Raw genomic sequence first — 23,912 nt, forward strand, 5'->3', positions numbered from 1 at the left:
ATAGAAACAAAAATGATAATTTCACATAGTGGTAAGTGCTATACATAAATTAAAACATGGTACTGGGATAGAGAGTGAAGAAGAGAACGGGTAAGGGGACTACTTTGGGTCAGCAGCAGAAGTCTCTCTGAGGAGTGGACTTAGGAGCAGAGGCCTGTTCATTAATCAATGCTCATTGATTGGTGAGAAAGTAGCAGCCCAACAAAGAACTGGAAAATGATTATTCTAGGCAGAGGAAAGAGCAAGTGCAAAAACACTGAGATGGGAGGTCCAGGGACAGAAATGCAAGTAGGGGGCTGATGTGCAGTTCACAAAAAAAAAAAAAAAAATAGTGGTGGATGAATTTGGAAAGGAGGGCAGAGGCCCAAATGTATAGAGCTTTTAGGTCAGAATAAGGAATGTAGTTTTATTCAAATTTCATTGGGAATTCATTAAAATATTTTAGTAAATTGGTAGAAATGGATTTGTGTTTTAAAAGATCAGCCTAGCTACTGTGTGGAGAATGGATTATAGGGAAGCAAGAGTGGGCAAGGGACATCAGTGGGGTGGTTGTAGAGGTCCAGTTAAGACACGCCAGAAGGTAAAAAGGAGGATAACATGAGTAGAGATGGTGAGAAGTATTTTGGAGTTAGAGCTGTTAGGACTTGGTGCTGTATGTGGTGGGTGAAGGAAAGAGAAACAGTAAGGGCAACTTTTAGATTTTGGGGCTGAGGAAATGCATGGATGGTGGTGCTGTTTATTAAGATGAAGAAGCCTTGGGAAGAGAACCTTTGGGGAGGAAAAACCTCAAAGTGTGTTTTGGACACATTAAGATATCATTAGATATCTAAGTGGACATGTCCAGTACATAGTAGAATAAATGTATGGTGTCAAGGAGTAGGGTCAGAATTGGAGATACACTGAATGGAGTCATCAGGACACAGATAATATTAAAAACCATCAGACTGGATGAAATCACCAAAGTGTGTAGGTGAAGAGCACTGAGAGCTCTGAAGCCCTCCAACACGTGGAGGCCCGGGAGAAAAAACAAAAGCCAGCAGAAGAAATAGAGAAGGAGGGGTCAATATCAAAGGAGAAGATCCTAGAGAAGAAAATGTTTCAGGGAGGAGACTATCAAACACTGCTGAGAGGTCAAGTTAAGTGAGATGGCAGAACTGAACGTCAGTTGGCTCTGTGGGTGGCCAAGATGGAGGTCAGTGATGACCCTGATAATGAATCTTCCTATTGGCATGGTGGGAACCAAGGCTTGATTGGAATGAGTTTAAGAAAGATTGGAGGTGAAAACGTGTATATAACAAGCACAGGCAACTCTTTGGAATTTGTTTTGCTACAAAGGAAAGCAGAGCCATCAAAAGTAGGCAGAAGGAGACTTAAGATCATGGGAGAGATTTCTTTCTTTTTCTCAAGACAGGTGATTATACAGCAAATAAATAGTAGTGACAGAAATTGATGTTAAGGGATGATTGCAGAAACCCACTGTAGAAAAGGACTTTAGTTCTTCCAGGAAGATGGCAAGCATGGTGGATCATGTGGTACCTAATGTGTTTGGTAATGGAAAGATGAGGTGGTTCTCTCTTGATTGCTTTGTTATACTACCTTCAGATAAACCCATTAGAAATGAATTTGGATTGTAATTGCTTTTAAAAAGGAAAGGTCTGTGAGAATTGATAAAATCATCAGACATTCTGTATTAGCACAAATATATTTAATTCGCTTGCTTTCTACTAATACCAAGGACCAGTTATTTGAAGGAATGGTGCCCTGGGGATTTAAAGATGGCTGCAGGAAGTTTAGAGCAACATTAAGGAAAACATGTTTTGAGTTTCAAACAACCGGCTTGCAAACAAACTTTTGGAATACAATCAACTTTTAACCTTGTAATTGCCTGCATTACCTAAGAACATTGGACAAACCTTGCTAATATAGTGTAGGCTGGTGAACTGAATAAATTAATTCACGTAATTCTACATTTGCTTTCTTATTAATTTATCTGTGTAAACTAATCTGTGTAATCAGAATGAAGCCTAAGACTAAACGTCATAATTATGGTTTATATGTTCACACAAGCAATACTGCATATTGTTTTAGAGGGTACAAAAACATGGTAGAATAGGGAGCCTAAAACTTCTGTTGAAATTTTAAATACAGAAATTTTACAAGGAAATCTCCTTCAGGAAACCTTTCAGTGGCCTTACAGATTCAAGAATATTGGATTGGTGAACTGTGGACTCTTCTTCTGAGTGCCTAGTAAAGAAACTTCCTGGGAACTCAGTCAATGTTTGATAAATAAATTAATAAATAATCACATGAAAAGGAACTAAAAGTTATTCTAAGTTATTCTTAAAGTATTTGGCTTCAAATGACTTTTGGTCATTTCCTCCAACTGAATATATCCTCAAAGTACAAATACGTGCCACAAATGAGGATATTCAAAAGAACATTCCTGAGTCTTGAGAGGTAAATCCCAAAGAGGAGTTCTCAACGTTTTGCCAAATGACAACATTCTTGACAACATTCTTGTAATCTCTCAAGTCATTATTTTGAAGAGGCTGATGTTTGCGTTGATGTGTATGTTTTGGTGGTCTTGTTAAAAAACCATAAAGTTACTTTTTGGAGTCAAATATTGTACGGATTTCTCTAGTCTGTATGTTTAGCATATTAGATTAGTGACAATCTTACATTTTAGGGAGACTTAGGAAGCTTAGCATTAAAACTCAAAATTAATTTTTCTAATTTTAGAAGTTGAATGTACGTGTTTCTATGAAGGAAAGAAATTCATAACTATGTGAACAGAGTTCCAAAATAGAAGCCCCAGCAAATGCTTTGGGAAGAGGCAGCTTCATTGGGATGCTATGATCAATTCCAAATGTGGCCTTTCTGAAGAGAAATACTCATTTGCATGTGTTTCTTCTGGAGTATTTGCTTAGCAAGGAACCCACCTCACTGATTTACAGTCTTATTTGATAAAGCTATCTCCACCTTGGGAGTTCCATGAAGTCTCAAGTAAAAGGAATGGATAACAGGAAGGCATATTTTATCCCTATATTCCCACATTCTAGTAGACTGAAGCAGGAAGCAATTCATTTGGGAGTTTAACTCATATTACCTGTGTTATATCACTATTTTACCAGCTTGACAGTACTTATAGATACTAAATAACAACAAAATTTTTAAAAATTTCCCCAGAATGTCTTTCACACATATATGATTTAAATGATAATGCACTATAAACTAGACATCTTTCTGGTTAGTTTAAGTACATAACTAATTTACAGGGTTTATCTATTTATATGACTTACATGAACATGCCCTCTGGGGTCATTCGGCCAGATTGAATTAAATAGGTTCCAAATCGAAATCCTGCTGCATAGGCAAAATATACAAAGGCATGGCTGAATGCATAACAGACTCCAGTGATCTGTGCTTTCTTCAAGGTATTTCTGAAATGCACAAAATTTACTAAATGATAGGGCATGAAGTATAGAGAGATTATTTAAATAATAGTAGAGTAAAGAATATAGAAGATAAGACATGTTATCATTTAGGGGATGTACATTTTCTTCCCTAAGAATTAAAGACAAAGTGATCTTTTTAACTACTGCGAATTACTCCAGAGAAAATAGTAAATATAATGATTTTCTCTGTAGCTATAGACTATAGTTCAGTGTGACAAAGTTGCCTCTATGTATTTTCAAATGAATAGGCAAGGTCTGTGAAAGGACAGATAATGAGTTAAAGGGATTTGTTTTAAAAATATTTTCTATCCTAATCTTGCACTAAGAGAATAAGTAGTGGAAATTAAAGGGCGGTACCAACCACAAGCATGCGTGTAAAAGAATAGAAAGCTATCTTTCTGATAAAGTAATACAAAGAGTATCACTAAGGAAATGTGATAAGGAGGAATAGTTCAAAATTAAAAGGAATGATCACATTTGTTGTGCATATATATTCATCTTAAAATGTGAAAAATTTTAGAGATTCAATATAAAGGGCTGAACAATATTACTGTCTTTCTTAAATATGTTATTTCCTTAATGTTGTTTCAGGGTAATAAGAAAAATATGCACACTTAGTCATAGTTCATGGCAGTGTGGGAGGACCTAAAACATACATTCTAACGGTGTTTGCTCTCAAACTCCTCTTCTAGTCTCTTGGTGGAGTTATATGAGAAATTATGACATGTTATCATTATTAGGGAAGATTCCAGAGCAAAGTAGTTGGGAGGAAAACCACTAGAGTCATCCAAGAGTACTACGTTTACAGGAACAAACTATAGTTAATACAATCAGTATGAATCTACGATCACCTGTGCTGAGTCTGAAGCATCTCTTCATACATTTGTTCAAAGGCTTTTTCCCTTGTTAATGACACTATAGTACGTATATTCTCCACGGCTTCGGTTGCTATCTTATAAAACAAGACAATAAAGTAGAAAAATAAAGTTAGTAGTGGCTAAACTTCTCCTGGTTTTGAATTCCAGTCACTTACAATGGGAACATATTAAGTACATCAAGTCAGTAAGTTTTTCTGATGAGTTTTCTTAGCTCCTTTTTTTCTTTCCCCCCAAATAAAATAGGAAAATAATATTTTAGGATAAAAGTCTCAAGGAAAATTTCTCTTGAAAAGATTTAATCCACTGATCTAAATTTAGCCCCCTTCAAGTCTTCACTGAATTTCCATTTAAACTGGTTCTATGGGCAGTTGGATCAAACATTACTGAGCACTATGTTCATACGCAATTAAGCAAAGGAGATATCCTATGAATTATGAGATAATTTAAGAAGACAGCAGAAAGAATTAAATAAATAATTATTTTATTCTAGCAGAGAAATGCAAATATCAATCAGAGGACTCAGGAACATTGCTATAAACTAACATGGAGTGTGGCTTTTGAATTCTGTATAAGATATTATGTAATTGTTTATCATTTTGATATCTGTGAACTTAAAAAGATATTTCATTCAAATATAATTAATGCTTATCCATATTCATGTAGTTTTCAAACAGAAGGCAGATCCAAAATGGAGGAGACTTTTTGCTCAGAATAACTTTTTGGACATGAGAACACATGTTGCCTTGAAAGAGAAACTTCCTGCTTTCACATTCTATTTCCAGACTGGCAGAGTGGACTGAGGGACAGAGGAAGACCCTGGTGGATACCCAAAGTTATCTGAAGAACATGGGTTATAAGAGAGAATTAGGTAACTAGACTATGGTCAAAACATGTTGATTCTCCTCTAAATATTCATAATTTTAAAACGAACTCAAAGAAACCTCCATTTGTAACATGTAGTTTGCGAAAATGGATAAGCATACTGAAAACTTGAGGAAAATAAACAAAAAACTCTTGTGGTCAATTTTTACAATGGAGAAAGGACTAATACCATTAGAGGACCTTAGAAAATAGTCTTTTTAAAAATGCTAATAGGGTCATTTTAAATCTGAAACATAAAACATTTGATAATTTATCCAAACCTACACATGCAACCAAAGAAGGACCAATATGTTTTATTGGTCCATATTCTAAGTTTTGGAGTATGGTAAATTGACTAATTAAAAAGCTGGTGGGAAAGGACACAGATTGCCTATTTGTTTGGAGTTACTGACAGTATAGTCCAAGGTTACTATAATAACAATAATAATAATAAAAGGAAAAATCAAAGGCACATATACAATGAAAGTACATAACAGAAAAATTAAGATGGGTAAATATAACTAATTAGGGCCAGATTATTTTGGAAATTGTGATAATTTGCACATAGGGAGGGCTGAACAACTTTTCACTGTCTTTAAGGCAAATATATGCGAAGTAGTTCAGTCTGTAATGCTCAGGCAGACATTCCAAAGATCCTGATCTAGTACAGGAAAGGTGGAAAGGGTCACGAAAACCAGATGTCCTTGAGTTCTCTGCTTGGTTGGATCCCTATCTGTGAATATTCATGTAATGTGATACAGTCACTGTGATACAGACCATAATGACATTAAATCATTTTCATATTCAGGAATGTTCCCCAATGTGATACAGATCTTTAAAACTATACCATTAAAGGAGCTGGTGCTGAATGGCCAAGAGAAGACTTGGCATTTACATGGTGCAGCTTAAAGGCTGTCGTGAGAAACAAGTTTTGGACCTCTGCCAAGAAGACAAAGCTAGAAGGCTACCAAAAAAAAAAAAAAAAAAAAAAAAGAAGAAGAAGAAGAAGGAAAAGGAGGAGGAAGAGGAAAAGGAGAGAAAGAAGAGGAAGACGAAGAAGGAGGAGGAGGAAGAGTAAGAAGAAGAAGGAGGAGGAAGAGGAGGAGGAGAAGGAGAATAAGGAGAAGGAGAAGGAGAACTGCCTGCCATCCATATCCAAGGGGTAGGCAACAGTCTAGGAAAGTAAGACATAGCCTGGCCCTGGAGGAAAGGGTGAAAAAGACACTTGACAGGGATATTGTATAAGAGATTCCTACTTTGGGTGAGTGGCTGGAGCAAATGACATTGCTTTCATTTTTTAGATGTTATGATACTACATTACTGTTTTCCTAAATCTCCACCACAATGTTTATTTTATGAATATGATTGATCCTGAGAAGCTTAAATATGTGAAAGCATTTTCCAAGTAAATAAATAATTCTTCTTTATCAGTACAAAAATGGTCCTTGTCTCTAAAACTTTGTTTTAGACACTACCAATATCAGTGCCTTGCCTTGTATTCAGTAACTATTATATTTCCTTTTTATTTTGAAAAATAAAATACCCAGAATTGCTCAAGAAATTTAATTGTTCAACAATCAGAGAATAGGGAATCATGATGTTAACAAATTCCCCAACAACTGACATTATTGAGTGCTTACAGTCTTCCAGATCTATTGCATATAACAACAATGCTAGCTGTTTTGTGTAGATCTGTAAGTGAATACTATTTTATTCTCACTTTACAGGGGAAGAAACTTAAGTCCAGAAAGGTTGATATAATTTGCTCATACCACATATTTGTTAGTGATAGAATATGGATTCTAATTCAGCCTATTTGACTCCAGAGCCCATGCTCTAAATCACACACCCTATTGCTGTAACATGTCTATATCCCACCCTCATCCTAAACTGATCTGTATAAATTACAACACATTTATAGATTCCTAAGAAAGGCAGTCAACATATTGTAAAGATGGGACCCCTTATTAATTTTCTCTTAAAATGTTATGATGGCTAACAACAGTCTTTATCTTACCTTTCCAGCATGCTTAAGTTCTTGTTTATCCTTGTTGGCAAATCCAGTCATTGCTGCAGTTTCAATCATTCCTGACAGAGCAAGTACTGGAGCAATACTCAGAATCAAGAGTGTCATCTCCCATCCATGTATGAAAGAAATGATAACTGAAAGTCCCATGTTAGTTGCATTTTGTATTAAGACACCAATCCTTGAACCTGTTGCCTACATCAGATATATTTTGGAAAAAAGTCAGTTAATTTTAAATTTACAAGAATTGCTGTTACAGTTTCTTGCAAAATAAGGTAGTCTTTCTTTTTTTAGGATTTATATAAAGATTTTATTTTGAATTTATACTTGGAGATTAAATAATACTCATAGTTTTAAAATGTCTTATACTAAGAAGTCACTATGTTTTATTTGTCTGCCTTATATCTCATATTGTTGTTCTTTGACATGTTCCTATCTTTATTTGTATGTTTTTACTTTCTGACACAAAAAGATTTTCCAGGCCCTCCCCCTGGAATCTGTCATTTCTCCAAGGAGTCCTGGCTCCTTTTAGTAGAGAATGTTATTTAGAAGTCAATATATAGTGCTAGTTGTGCTCATTATTAGTGGAATGTTAATGAGCAGAACTGGTAAGTATGTGCATGTGTGTGTCTGTGTGTATGGATGCGTGCACACACTGAAATCTGTATTTATTTCTCTATTTACATTTCTTGAAATCCATGAGTTTATAGCAATACCTTCAGTTCCAATCCAAAACCACAAGATTATTTCCCCCTTCTTCCTCCCAATCCTTGTTATTCTTTTCTTCAACAGTGAGAAACTTGGCTCTCATTTTCCTTATTAGAGCTATGTGATCAATCTCTTTCATAACCAATCTGCTATCATGGTCCCTGCCTCTTCCCTGTGTGGATATCCTCCTCACTCTGGTCTGGGCTGGCTTTCTCATATGAAGCTGCTTCCTTACATGGATGCCCAGCTCTCCATACGTGGGCTCCAAAACCCAGCCTTAACTGCTCCTCTTTCACTGAAAAAGGGCCAGTATTCCTAGCCACTATACCTAGCCACTATACCATAGTAGTGCTGAACTGAATGACTGTTATTCCTTGAGGTGTATACTTTGGATAGGATACCTTGCATTCTCCTTTCTGCATTTTATAACTTGGTTTCATTCAGCAAAGGTCTAGAGAGGCAATATTAAGATGGGAAAGGAGTTGGAAACATGATATAAGGTAAATTAAAAGAAATTCAGAAAAAAATCTTACGTAGAAATAGCTTTATAACTGTTTTATGAGAACAACATGTCTTATGAATTAACTTTTAGTGGGACATGTGATAAGTAATAAACTGAAATGCTATATTCCTTTATGCTGGGATGAAAACATGGAACCCCTATTTACCTAGAAACAGCTATAATTAACCAAGACATCAATTCACATTTTAAAACATACGTTTTGTTCTGATCATGGAAACATGGCCATTGGAAAGGGTTTAAATAATGTTAAAATTTACATCCTTCCAGATATAAATGCATACCCACATTCAGATGTGGATTATTGTGTGTTTACAGCTTTGTACCCTGCTTTTTTCCCTTTACGTTATATTGCAAGCTTTTTCCTGGGTCATTAAATAGTCTTCAAAAAATATTTAGTAGATTGTTTCCAATTTTTCACTATTAAAAATAAAGGCATACTGAGCATCTTTGTGCAAATCTTTGTGCTCATCTTTTATTTCCTAATGTTAAATTCCTAGCGTGGAATTGTATGTTAAAGGGTATATACTCTTGCATTCTTCATAGATATTGTCAAATTGCTTCTCTAAAAGATTACATCAATTTTCACTGAAGCACCCCCCAGATTAGTATCATCCTTAAAATAACAACAATAAAAAAGCCCTCTTTCCCCTCAAGGCTCTGACTAATTCCTAAAAAACTTCAGTGGTTTTAGTTTCAAGACTGTATTTGATAATGATCCACTATTTCCCCACTTTTCACTAAACTATCAAAGAAAACTCTGAAAAAGTAAAAACAAATAACAGCAAACACCAGACAAACCACTAAATATTGAAAACTCAGACAGGTAACCTATTTTAAATGCCTTAGGGTATTATACACTAACTCTAAGCTATGAAGCTGAAATAGGAATGTCATTTGGTATTTAATGCTGACTTACACTCTGTTTCTTGAGAGTTTAAGAATGATGCAGAGATAAATGATGCTGTATATTATGAACTGAATTGTCCCACAACCCCCACTCAAATTAATATGTTGAGGTCCTGACCCCCTAATTCCTCAGAATGTGACTTTATTTGGAGATAAGGCCTTTAAAGGGGCAATTACATAAAAATGATGTCTTTAGGGTAAGACCTACCCCAATATGACTGGTGTCCTTAACAAGAGAAGAAAATTTGGATGTAGACATGCTGGCACACAGAAAAGACCATGTGTGGACACAGCAAGAAGACAAGTATCTACAAGTCAAGGAAAAAGGGCTCAGAATGAAATCAACCCTACACCTCTAGAACTGTGAGAAAATAAATTCTGCGTTAAGCTACTCAGTCTGTAGTACTTTGTTATGGCAGCCCTAGCAAATTAATATACTGTACTTCCTCCTCTCCTCCCACCCACACCATGAGTTCCAGTGTTATGCAGATCAGATAGCTGGATGAAGAGGCGTGGAACTTAAGCACTTGTACTGTTGGAGGTCCCACCCAACATCACATTAACTACTGAATGCTCCTACAGCCACATAAAACGTATGTGTTTTTGCTATAAAATAGTGAGAAGTATTTTTAAAAATTACAATTAAGTTTTTTTAAGAATAAGATATTCATTATTCTTTTAACATAACATTTATCTAAATATTACTAAGAAATTACTTGCCATTAGTTACATGTGAGGCTATGTTTTGTAAGCCTTTATACATTTATTAATTTTCACTTTAAAATTTCTTTTCATATTTTGACAGCAATGACTTTTCCTTATTCAGATCTCAGTTCTTGGCACTATATCTATAACATCAAAAGTGTAAAACATATCCAGTGGGCAGTTATTTTTTTCTGTTTGTATATTTCCTATTAGGTGGCCATAATATGGTTCCTTTCCTCACTGACTTCCTCTGCTTTTATCCTATTTACTTTAAAAATTATGACTTTTGACTGTAAATCAAAAGAAAATGAAGTAAGAACTAGAAAATGGGAAAAGTAAAGACAGAAAGCATGCTGAGAATTGTAGTTTTTGTGTATAAAATTATGTAGTGTGTTGGAGAAAGAGGCAGAGGTACTTAACAGAGCCACACTAGATGAATATTTGAGAGTCACTTAAAATTAATCTAAGGACTATGCGTACCAACCTCATTTCTAAAACATCCAAGTGTAAACTTGGCAAATTTTTGATGGGACAGTCTTGTATTTAAGCTTTTTCTCGGAGACATAAGAACTTTCTACAAAGTGACTTGCACTTGCATAACATTGCTTATTCGATAAGCTTGAGTTACTCACTCTTGTACTAATCTGCTAAAATATGATCATATAACTTTCTATATGGCAATTTAGCTTAAGCTACTGGAAACTTACTGAACTCTTCAGTCAATGCAGCCAAGGCAGGCCACAAACTCTGCCTTTTGGTGATGGTAATAGGATAAGAAGGATCTGAATATGTATTTTCCTGTTTTAGGAAGAACTAACAGAAAACAACAGATATTTGGTCTTGAAAAATACTACAAGAACTAAAGGAAAATAAAAAATGATCTTAAAGACCTAAAGGAATAATGTACTTTTAGAAAGAATTTAGAACTGGAGTCAGAGAAAATTTGATTAACTTCCTTAGATTCTTTAGCAACATGCACAAAGATAGAATTTTTTTCTTGGAAATTAAGAGCGGAAAGCATAATTAAATAATTCTTAAGATAACAATTATTTATGGAGTATCTACTATGTCTAAGGTACTATGCTAAATGTGGGGAACACAACTTTGATACGAAAATTCCAGAGGAATGGCTACCATAAGAAAATAAATGAAAAGAAGCTCAGTATGCAATTATAGAAATAAAATTCTATATGGCAGGATTTCTGCTTTTGGTTAATATGAAGAAAGGGAATAGATTTGTCCTCCCATCTGAAACAAACAAAAAACAGACAAAATACATGAACCAATATTTTTCAAGATACTGCAACCAAGGGCAGAAATGGGAAGCAAATAAGGTGGGTACCATCTTTTCCCCAGCTTACCCCTTGAAAGAGCATTCCGGCTGCAGAGTAGGAAGAGTGAACTCAGACAGAGCCCAGCAGACTCCATAAGTTGAATAAACAAAGCTGAGAGTCTGGAGAGCACAAGTAAGCTAGAGTTTGCAGCATGTAATATGGAGACGAGAGGGGTACACAGAAAGAGAAATCTGGATATCTGCAGAGAGTCCTCCTTGAGTTCCAGTGAGCAATGCATGAGTGAGGGCCAGGAATAATGCTTGGCCATATGAGACTGACTGGATAACCTCATGATTCACTGGGCATTGGGTAGAGTATATAGAAGGGAATTCCCTTGGTAGTAGGCTCCAGTCCTGCTTAATAAATCTGAAAATCAAGACCCCCAAAGGATCAAACTGTTCCCAGGTAACTTAACTACATCACAGAACAAAAAAAGAGCATTTATAGAAATACAAGAATATCCAGTACCCCAAAATATTAAATTCACAATATGTGGCATCCAGTCAAAAATTACCAGGTATGCCAAAAAGCAGCAAAATAGGACCCATAACGAGCATAAAAGTCAATCAACTGAAACTGATCCAGAACTGACACAAATGTTAGACTTAGCAGATAATGACATTAAAAGATATTGTCATTATATAACATATATTCAAAAAGTTAAGAGATAAGGAAGATAAAAAAGACCTACATTAAAATTCTACAAATGAAAATTTCAGTGTCCATAAAGTTTTATTGGAACACAGCCAATTCTTTTGTTTACCTATTGTCTATGGCTGTCTTAGCACTATAATGAGAGTTGAGAAGTTGCTAGAGAAACCATATATGCCATTCTCCTCACTCTGTACTGCTGCTCAGCATGCTACAAATCTGTGATGCGATTATAATTTAGTCGCATGTTAAGTGCCACGTGTATTGCTATACTGTGACATTTTATCTTAGTTTCAAACATTACCATTGCATGTCCCTCATCTACAGACAAGAAAGGAAGAGAAAAGTGCACTTTGAATGTCCTGCTTTTAAGGCACAGTGGACTACGGATCACGTTGTGTTCTACTTAGATGCCACAGTGTTGTGTTCATTATGCCATGATACTATATAGTCCTAAAAATATACAAAACAGGTCAACATTACCAGACTAAGCACTCATCACAAAATTTCTAATTCACAGGAAAGTAATATTCATGGAAATTAGAAAATTTTAAATGGAAAATTCATCTTAGCAGAATTTCTTCGTAAAACTTAAAAGTGAAAATGAGACAAACTAAAGAAAGTTTCTGAGTGGCTCATTTATTAGCTAAGCAAAGAAAGTCACTTACAGATAGTGAGTTAATTAAATCGTGTTTGATTGCAATAGTGGGAGAAATGTGTTCAGAGAGCATGAACTCAGACAATTAGCCTTCTGATGAGAACAGTTGTTCAAAAATTTGAGAACACTGACAGCAACATCAGTCATCAATTAAAAACCAAGACAGATCATTTTGAGTAGTTTTCCCTGGCTCTTGATAGGTTGACATATGTTATTGATACTGCTCAATATTGTTGGTTTTTTGAGGAATCAATGCTGAGTTTGAAGTGACTGAAAAATTAGCTGCTGTGAATAGTCCATGTGGAACTACAGGTGAGAATATTTTCAAAGAAGTTGAAAAAAAAAAAACTGTGTGAGTACAAACTGAAGTGTCATCTGCTAAGATGTATTACAGCTCATGGTGGTAAAAATATCTGTAGAAGAAAAAAAGGCTTAGTTGGGCAAATTTACAAAGTTTCTGAAAATGTAAGGTGTTTAAAGCTTATTGTTTTTCATTGTATTATTCATTAGTATTTTGTGGAAAATAAAAAAATTTACCAGACATTATTGGACTAGTGTATTCAATGGTGAAGTTTATTTGCTCATATTGACTTAACCATATTTATTTCTGTTTTTTTCAAAAGTGGAAACTGAATATCTTTATTTGTCTTCCCACACAATAGTTTGAGGGTTTAGTAGTGGTAAAGTTTTACTTCAATGTTTTGAGTTCAGGGCTGAGATTGAAATTTTCCTTTACAAGAACCACCATCTTTAACCACTATGGTTTTGGATATTAGCTTTTGCTGTAGACTTCATAATGTCTCCTAATGAATTCAACCTAAAATTGTAAGGCAAAACAGCAATTATATGCTAACCTTATACTGTGGTAGTAAAGTGACTTCAATGATTACTCACACTGTCTAACTCATAAGTAACGGTAAGATATTTTATATACTATCCATGCCGAAAAGTTAAATGAAGAAGTGAGGTCACCACTGTCCAGGTAATGCTATCCTAGTTCTATCTAATCAGTCTACTGGGCTTTCTGTATTAATAAACAAAATTTTTATTTCTTGGGGCAATGTAACTATAGTTCTGATGAGAAGAATTCTTAGAACTAACATTGTGTCTGTCAGTGGTATAGCAAGTGTACACTGTGGTATCAATAACACACTTTCTTGTGGACAAAAGTGAGGTAAGACTTTTGAATGATAAAAAGGGGTTGCTAAAATATGCAGAAATACCTTGTAATTTTAGGGACTTTAGTCTCCCAAAGAATCTAAAATGGTCTTACACATTTAATAAAACTACATATTATGCAAAAAACAGTCTGTTGACAGATGTACTGGCAGTAAGTCATTATCTTGGTTTGAAAAAAATCAATTAAATTGGCTGTATTCAATCAACTATTTCAGGAATCATTTTGTCCCATAACTTTATTTCACTAACATGTTTTTCTCATGACTCTCAGAGTATTAGAATGCCTAAAAACAGCCAGGAGCTTACATTTTTGGTCATTAGTAAAGGCTTCAAAGTAGTATTTATCATTATTAATGAGCTATTTTATGAACAGCCACCCTAATACATTTGATAAAATAACATTTAACTGAAATAACATGATGAAGAAACTGAGATAGAATATGTCTTACTTAGGTTGATATGATAGGAAACATGATCCTGAATTTTTGTTTCTTGATTCATCTCTAGTGCAGTTTGTCTTTGTGAGACAAGAAATAGTGGACAAATAGGATTGGTAAATAATTCTTCCTTTGATTGAAAGAGTATCCATTCAAGTTAGATATGAATCTGCCTATATATGGCAAAGCAAGGGTTTATATGAATTACATGCTGGTAGATACAGTCTCATTCTTGGAATCCTTCTCTGGTTGTTTTGCTTTTTAAATTCTGCAATTTAAAATTTGCCATCAGCGTGCTACCCATTTAGTCTTTAGCTACTAGTTCTCATTTAATGAAAATGATTTGACTTGTCCAGATGTTATCATGAGACCAACATTTACTAATTGCAAAAGGAAATTTTCAAATGATCAACCAGTGGTATTAGTAAGATACTTACAAAGAATCACACTGACAAAAATTCTCAGTAATTTCTCTCAATGAGAGACAATGCTATTTATTAGAAACAACTAATGAAAGTTAGGAGAGTGATGATGTTTAGTATTAATTTGTTCTTTTGGTTGAAGTAAATACTTGCTAAAAGAGATGTCTCACATATAATGCAGAGCTGCTACTAAGAATACCTATGTCACAGGATTTTTAAAAGATCTTAATGATGATAGGTAGTAAAGCAAAAACATTCACACAGCAAAGGGAAAAAAAAGTAAGTTTTGTGGAATGGAGATTCAAAGGGAATTATAGGGATTGATATTTCTGCCCAAAGTAGTGAACCCTGGAATTTCTAAACACAGATGTTGTCATTGAGATAATTCTACTGTGATATGGAAGATTAATGCTATGCTCATTACTTAACTATTAGCTGAAATTCTATCCATCATTTTTTTCACCTATACCAATAAAATAGAGCTCCTCAGCCTACTTTAAAATTTAAATACTGCCTAATGAAATTTAGAGCCTTGTTTTCAAAATTTCAAAAAGAGTTTCAGGAAGAGATGATGATGATGATGCCCCCTTTCCTCTGGAGCTCTTTCTACATCATAAAATTAGTTTTCCATACCAATATCGAAGCATGTGAATATTCAAAACTGTAACCTACTTGTTTTATTCTCTGGTAATATAAATATATCCTTGCATGTAGGTATTGAACAAAGAGGTCTTGCAAAAGTTACAAAAGTTAGAATAGTGGCCATGTCCTGTGGGAATAGTTTCCAAAAGAAAATACAATCTTGAAGAGCTGTTTTAGTTGACCATTGTTTTTTGGTAGCAATGCTATAATCAACATTTTGGTATTTCTAAACAGAAAAAAATACTTTCAAGACTTTTCTGTTATTCAGAGGTACATCATTGACTTTCCTTTCCTCCCACATGCATGATAAAGAAAAGGGAAAGTCTACAACTCTGCTAGAGTTCTTATTTTAACAAGGAGATAAAAAAATTCTCACTTAAGTTAAAAGTGGGAAATCTTGTTTTATACTCCTTTTCTCAATCATAGTTGAAATCTCCCTTGTGATATAAAGGTTAATTTTATTAAAATAATTGGAAGAAAATTAATAAATTACTCTTTATTTCTTCCATACAACCTTACTCCCTATACTTATTTAAGCATCACTTTGACATACATTCTGTCACTGATTTTGAATATGGTACATAAACATGCTTTTTATTTACACACAATGTGATCAGACATAATCACACATATCTTTTTAACTTGATCTGTATAACAACTAGCACAGAATCATTTCCAGATGTACATATGAATTTAACTTGCTAGGCCTTATGTTTAAAAAAATCCTATTTTCTGGGGGAAGGAAAAACTAAACTTCCCTCTTTTATTAAAACTTAAGTTATGTGTGTGTGCTTTCATGTTGTTATTTTTTCTTGTCTTACTATTTAATTCTGAGCTGTTTTCTCTAATTCACTCTTGGTATCTTCTTTAGTCCTCTGATTATCCTATTACAGGCTCTGAATCTCCTTTATTTTTGATTAAAATTATCCAGAACTGAAAGGCTTCCTTCTATCTTTCATTGAGAGCTCCTTGTCAGTCCTGAGACTTACCTGGTATCCTTAATGTGTGTATGTGCATGCACGTACACCATATACATAAGCTATTTAAAAATAAAAGCAATATACATACTCCTTGAATTTGTGCTATATCTATGGCTAATATTGTTGTTAAGGCTCCTGGGCTGTTTTCCTTATCATCAAACCAGGAAATATCCTAGAGAAAAAAGGGAATTAACATATGGTTATCAAAAAGATTCTTCCCTGACTTGTTATTTTGCTGTATTAACTCAGAAGGCCTCCTCACTCACAGGCATTCATTTCTTGTCAATACTATGGATCAAATAACTTTTGTTTCTTACTTTAAAAAGATCAGTATTTAGATACAAATGGAAAAACTTAAGCCCAACAGCTTGGACTCAATACCATGCTACAAAATTGTATAATAATCAGTGCTTAAAATGGTCTTTTTCAACTAGCAAGTAATTTGTAATTTTATTCCACAATTAATTTGTGGAGAGCAGACTCTATTTAAAAAGTAAGGTAATACAAGACACAGTTCAGAAATATTTCCAAACCTTTCTCTCTAAAATGATAAATGATTTTTAAAAAAGTCTATTTCCTTCTCTTTAGCACCTAGATAGGCAAGATTTTCCCTGACACTTCATATTACCCCCTAGATCTTATAAGCACTGGACATTGTGAGAAGCTAAAAAGGAAAAAAGTCTGCTGTAAAACATCTACAGTCAAAAAGCATGCAGTTTGAAGAAAGAGACAGGTCAAAAATACAAGCAATAAAAGCATACTTTTATAACCAATTTCATTTTCAACAGCAAATAGAGACAGCACTTCTTAGCACTTCTCAACCCAAGGAATTCTGATTTCCTTTTATTAGCTATTGAATGTTTCCTCCCATGCACTCAAACCACTTATATCTCTTGTGGATTAAAACTATGTGGAGACTGTCTCTGAAAAATGACTTATTTTTAGTGAATGAAGAGCATAAAGCCATGGTACTGATGATGCCCAGGTTTCAAGCCTCTGCCAACTAGAGAAACAAAAGCAGAATAGATAAAAAGCTGTAAATTAATCATGCAGTCCTGTGAGAAGAAAGCTCCCATGGAGGAATGTGGCTAGGGGGAGTACAACCCCAGCATGACAGCAGTACTCCATAAAGCTCTGCACTGGGAAAGTGTCCCAAAGAGTTTAGGGTCCTAAATGCCTGAAGGACTTTTTATAGAGATCATGATCTGCATAACACAGTAGCCACTTTGAAAACACAACCCCAGTCAAGAGCCTAACATATCTGGAACACGTATCAGCAATGATAATAACTACAGCACTCTTGATATGGAAGACATTACCTGTTTTCATATCATACACTCAAAAAAAGATACATTTTCTAAATATTTCTATATTTCCACATGACATGGAATACAAACAATTTTTAGACATAATATCAAGTAAAAGTATAGAAAAGAATTTAGTATTGAATATTACATTCCTAATTCTATAGTAACTTGCTATAATACACAAGGCGAAGGATACATATGTGACTAGTCTTAGTCATTATCTGATGTTCAGTCAGCAAGATATCCAAACTTGCTTTTGAACAAGCCAGCAATTATGTACTCTAGGAATTGTTTTCCAGCATAGACATTATGTGCTAAAACACTTGACAGAGTTTCTGGAATGTAGCTGGTATTAAGTTAAAATTAGCTTGCTTCTTCTCTTCCTGGTGGTAAAATGATTATAAGTAAGGCTATCAGGGTTTTTTTTTTTTTTTTGATACTAGTAAACGCATTTTTTTCCTGCCAATGATTCCATTAGAAGTAAAAAATTACAGTAGCACTATGATTAAGTGCTTGGTATGACTTTTCGCATTTTATCATCACAACAACTCTATGAGGTAGATAATATGATTATCCATATTTTTATAAATGAGGAAACTGAAGTATTGAAAGATTAAGTAACTTGCCCAACACCACAGCTGGCAAGTACTGAGGCCAAAGTTTGAACCCAGGCAACCAAATGCCAGAGTTTTTAATCAACTATCCTGTTCTGCCTCCCATTTAACTGAAGCATTATAGTTGAGTTTCATTACTTGTTTCTCCTGATTCAGGACTTGTTACCTTGAATCCTTTTGGAAATAGCTTCTTGGAAATAGCTTCTTGAGATCTCTTAGTGATCACAACTTATGATTAGAAGACCTTCTCCCCCCAACCCAGAAGCCCTAGCCAACCCAATTTAGACAGAAACAGGCAAAAATAAACTTCATGTCTTAAAAAAACTGAACAGATCTACAAGACAATATTTATCACTAAGAAATATAAATTAAGCTTTGAAACACAATAAGCAATGGATTATTTACAACGACTGAAGTCAGCAACAATTAGAACATTCTTTTCAACTGGAAGGATCTCAAGTAATCAAATAAAATATAGATTTTATACCTACAAAAAGACCACACCTGATTCCTTAAATACCTCTACCTCAAATGAGGTTTCAAAATGGTTATAAAAAGCACTGCAAGTCTCGGCATGTTTTCTAAGCCTTAAAAAATCTTATCTTAGGGAAAAAACCAGGTAGTAAGAGTTAGGCAAAACTGCACATTAGGAACTTCCCTTACTAGAGAAAGGAGTGAAATTGGTAAGGTATTTATGAAGAAAAGGTCAAATATATAACTCTTTTCTTTTCTTCCAATTAAAAAAGCAAGGAAGCAAGAAGAATGCTGAAGAATGAAGGGGGAAAACAAATGACAAGTTGAAAGGGGCTAAGTTGGATTTATGGGACAATTTAATAATATCTGCTGAATAGCAGAGTTTCTCTCTGTATGTTTTTGTGTGTGCATGTGTTTTGAAGAACCAGAGTTTATGGCTTACAGATTGGTGTATTCTTAGGGGCAGAAGTTACTTTATCCAGGAACATTACTGTCTGGTGTTCACATGGCTAATGCTAGGCAGAGGATTAGTGTCCAGAATCAACCATTAGGATATTGGATTAACAATATCCACTGGTTAAAATGGCTTGTGAACTTGAGACTCCTCCACCAAAGCATCCTGTGAACCTCTAGAAAGGAAGTTCAAAGTGATGCTTGGAAAAGTTAGTTTATACTCTTCCATTTAAAACACCTAGGGAACATTTTCAGAAGTTTCTGGAATTGAAAATAAATTTCACTGAATGTGGAAAAATACAAGTACATTAAAAAAATGAGCAGAAAGTGTCAACAAGCATGAAATATAATATTAGTTAATTAAAGTTCCACTTTATTTCATCAAAGGTTTGAGGTAAAGATATAAAGTGTTCATAAATAAAAAAGAAAACTAAAGTACAAGTTTAATGTGAGCAAGATGAGATGTGCAAATATTAAATAATTTTATGATCCCTCAAGTAGATTTTTGTTTTTCTGGATTAAGGAGTGTCTCTGATAGGACCTTTTTGAGAGAAGGTGTTAGTCATCAAATGCTTCAGAGCATCAAGTTGCTAGGGGAAACCTCCCATTTGCTTCATTTTGTATCTTGTAGTTCCCTAAGAGCACAAAGGCAGAGGAGTTTTGTTACTCAGCAGTCCTTTGAACACTACTGCTAAAAGTCACAAGATGTAAAAACTGGTTTTGACGACTGGGCTGGAGTGACAGTAACTATTTTTGAAAAGAAATGACCCTGGCGGGAATCTATTTGCTCCTACACGGTGAGTTCTGATGACAGAAAGTGTGGCAAAGGGCTCCAAATGATTACTGGCTTTCAGGGTAACCCAATATACCTCAGCCTCCTGAAGGAATTTTAGAGGTACCAACCTGAGACATTCCTGCCATTTGCCCCCAAGACTTACTTTTCCAGGTTACTATTTGATCCACCTAGCTTTAGTTATTTCACAGGTGTGAATGTTTATCTGTGTGTGGCAGGCCAACCTGCCAGCTAGACTGATGTTACCTGAATTCAAGACTCTTCTGATGAGAGCAGAGAGATTGGTTGCTTTAAGAAGTGTGCAGTGAAAACACTTAAGCTGTGCACATGGATAAGAACTACAGAAATTAACTCCTCCTTTTAAAACATGTTCCTCAAGATACCGTAGCTCTTAACTCTCCCTTTTAGATTTAATTAGTCCTCCATTCTGATCCTAGAACACTACATTATACATTAATAGAAAGATTTGTAAAGATAAATGCAAGCGACAAGGAGTGGACTCTAAATCCTATTTTCTATCAGTTGCATTTTTGAACATAACAATTTTGGACTTGCTTCTACTAGAAAAATATACTACAAGAATTCTGACGTCAGATGCTGCTTGGGACACAGAAAGAATGCTTTTATATGATCAAAGGAAAGATTATGTCAAGAAATCGACTTGAAGAAAAACTAAAAGCTAGAATATTTAAAAACACATTTCAAACAAAATTAGAAAAAAATCAACTAAATACTGACCTGATATAACATGGCTTTAAATGCCAAGTGTCTTAATCTCATGGTTAAAATTTCCCCTGCTCTGCCATAAAACAATCCCTGGAAAACAAACAAACAAAAAACCTACATTTATTCTTAACTCTCTTCTCTATCTCTTTGTAACATTTGGATACTACATTTACTTATTTATATTTTGTTTAGTCATTATAATTAGTTACTATTTTTAACTTAAATAGGATGACATAAAAAAGTAATCATGTACAAATTTGTTTAATTCATTAAAAGCTTACCTGAATGAAATAACTGACAAAGCAAATAACACCCAAAATGACAAATATAATGGAATATATTTCTGCATCATGTTTTAATGTGGTTTTATCATCATTTTCAAACATCTGGAAAAGAACAGATTTTTTATCAGGTGGTTGGAGGAAAAACATAAAAGAAAGTGAAAACACTAAAACGTCTATCCAGCAGGATTTTAAAAATAAATTTCAACATAATAATTTGCACACATTTCTGGGAAAAAATGCACCATTATTCGTTCTATCCTCTACATTCATCACACACAAAAAAACCCTCACTGCTAATTTTCTCACTTAAGCTATATAAATACGGCATCAGACAAATGAGTCCTCTAACTCAGTATATTTTAAAAGAAACTGAAATTAGTTTTCTAATTGAATTATTATTTCTAATAACTTCTAATAACTCAGGTTTCTTAATATTCCTCTATTAAAGTACTACCTGCAGTATGAGACCTTTAAACATGTCCCTGGAAATTGTTTCTAAAATTAATAATTATACATATATTGACATCTATGCTGACACAGTGTAGTAACAGTCCAGGAGACTGAAGACAACATGGCTCTAATAAGATCACTGAATCCGTCAACTCTCCTAGGTCTCCCAGAACAATCCCAAACTCTTGTTATTTCCTCTGAGTTGACTGGTAATAAAAAATGGCCATTGTTCAAACCGGTTGAAAGAAGAGTAGTTGTATTTGTCTATTTTATTGCTTCAGTGCTTTAGAATGCTGATACAGCACTAGAGTCAAAATTAGAAAACAAAGCAATTTCTTTACTGATTGCCCAGTCAACAAGGCCCAGACAAACACTTCACAATAGAGGGTGGCTTATCCCCTGAGAACATTAGTTAACCTTTCTATCGTGGATTCCACACTAGGGGTGACACACTACATGTTCCAATTTTCCCCTTGCTGGGTCAAAGTACAACAGACCTGTTCTCTCAGGTTACACTTTAAATTTGTTAAAGAGATTATCAGGTTAGTTTTACTTACAGTTACGATTTTTGCAAAGATGATAGAAAATACTGGATGAACAGTTCCATTTAGAATAGAAGCCAATGTCCCCAGAACCACAGAAGACCATTCAGGTTTGTTTAATTTAAAAATTTTTAATAGAGAAACTTCAGGAAGACTTGTCTATAAATAAAAAATCTTGGTTAGAACCCCAGTTTGAGAGCATAATGGAACCTAATGGAGAAGTTAGCCAGTATTGAATAGATCTAAGATGGAATATCATGCTCTAGCATAGGACAAAATCTAGGTAGAAACTAAGCAGAGACAGAAGGTAAAAGTTTTAGTCACATTTTAAGCTTGAGTTTTGCACTTCTGTGACTAATTTATGGAAACATTTTTTTAACATCTTGGTTAAAAGCTGGTTTGGGAGTTCCCATTTATAAGTAAAATGCCACAATATCAGAGTATGCTTATAATCACTAAGCCTCAGTTTACTCATCTTTCTGAGTTTCCAAGGAAGATAAAAATTCCTATCTTATAGGATTGTTTTCAGAATTATTAAGTCAGTGTTTGCAAAAATAAGTACCCAATAATGTTAGTTGTTGCTGATGCTATTAGAGGAAGGATAATGTTACACAAAATATCAGGTCTTATACAAAGAATGAACATTGCAAGAAGCTCTGATATCTGCCAGCCCTTCCTGGAATCCTTGGAGGATGCCATGGGCAGGTAGCAGTCATGATGATCAGAGGACAAATAACACAGTAATGATCTCTCCTCGCTCTTGTCTGGAATATGCAGGGAATTTATTTCAGAAACTTAAAAAAAATCTTGTGAATAGCTTTATGATGAGTAATTATTTTGAATATAAAGGTAGATAGCAAACTTTTAGGCATTTCATATGTTAAAACTTACTCATGTCATTCACTCTTGAAGTAATAACATTTATGAACTTGATAACCCAAGAAAGTCCTCAGAAGAGACTAGAAAGTAGTTTATAATTCTTGGTTTAATCTTAGTATGGCAAGTATAATGTAAGCTCTATTGTTTAAACAATAGAACTTTTAAAATTCAAAGTCCTTGAAGTTTATTTTCAGAATGGCTAAGCTGAAATTACATTGGGTTATTTAATAATTTGACTATCTATTATCTTAGTTTTTAAAGTTTTCTGAAGATCACCCTCATAAACAGCCTCACTTTTCAGTTAAGTGACTGTCCCACAGAATATATATATTTTAAATTTTAAATTTTAATTTTTAAAAGTTCCATTCCAACTCTTCATGGAGCACTGAACACAGATTTTCTTTTTTGTCAAATTCTTTACAAAATTAGCTCAATTTGTAATGAAACTAGGCTTAATATGTCCCAGGACACAATGCCAGGAAATCACATGTAGAGCCAGTACATGTTGGAGGGCTATCTTGATTCTATAGAATAATTTATACTTTTGCCTCTAAAAGTACACAACAGATTGAAAAAAATGGGTAGTACTTAAAACAATGTTATCAAGGTAGAAAAGAATAAAATGAAATAAGACAGTAACAAAATGAAAAAGTTTAGTAAAATCATGAAAAATCTGTGCTACCTAAATATGCTACAGGTTATATAGCATGTTTTAAGAGAATGGGACATAAATTATACATGAAATTATAGGTATTTTGTAAAGAGATAGGAAAGAGCTTAAAATTTAAAACTTAATCTTTCATACAACAAGCTGCACATATTTAAAATGTACAACTTGACAAGTTTAGACACAACTGCATACTTAAGAAACCAGCACCACAGTCAACATAATGGTTCTGGGGGGAGGTAATTAGGTTTACTTATTTATTTTTCAGAGGAGGCACTGAGATTGAACCCAGGACCTTGTGAATGCAAAGCATGCACTCTACCACTTGGGCTACACCCTTCCCCTACCACAGTCAATG

The 23,912-nt window shown here is 34.3% G+C and overlaps 1 protein-coding gene across 1 annotated transcript in view; it reads right to left on the reverse strand.

Moving 5' to 3' along the window:
- The window catches only part of ABCB5 (ATP binding cassette subfamily B member 5), an 87,738-nt gene that overhangs the window by 19,996 nt on the left and 43,830 nt on the right, over positions 1–23,912 (reverse strand). Inside the window, exons 16-22 of the mRNA XM_006181974.2 lie at positions 22,024–22,167; positions 21,014–21,118; positions 20,745–20,822; positions 16,454–16,537; positions 7,212–7,415; positions 4,307–4,407; positions 3,300–3,440 (exon numbers count right to left, since the gene is read on the reverse strand). Of these exons, the coding sequence (XP_006182036.2) occupies positions 3,300–3,440; positions 4,307–4,407; positions 7,212–7,415; positions 16,454–16,537; positions 20,745–20,822; positions 21,014–21,118; positions 22,024–22,167 (857 nt within the window). The remainder of the gene's footprint in view (positions 1–3,299; positions 3,441–4,306; positions 4,408–7,211; positions 7,416–16,453; positions 16,538–20,744; positions 20,823–21,013; positions 21,119–22,023; positions 22,168–23,912) is intronic.

This window comes from Camelus ferus, chromosome 7 (genome assembly GCF_009834535.1).
Source record: "Camelus ferus isolate YT-003-E chromosome 7, BCGSAC_Cfer_1.0, whole genome shotgun sequence".
NCBI classification, from domain to species: domain Eukaryota; kingdom Metazoa; phylum Chordata; class Mammalia; order Artiodactyla; family Camelidae; genus Camelus; species Camelus ferus.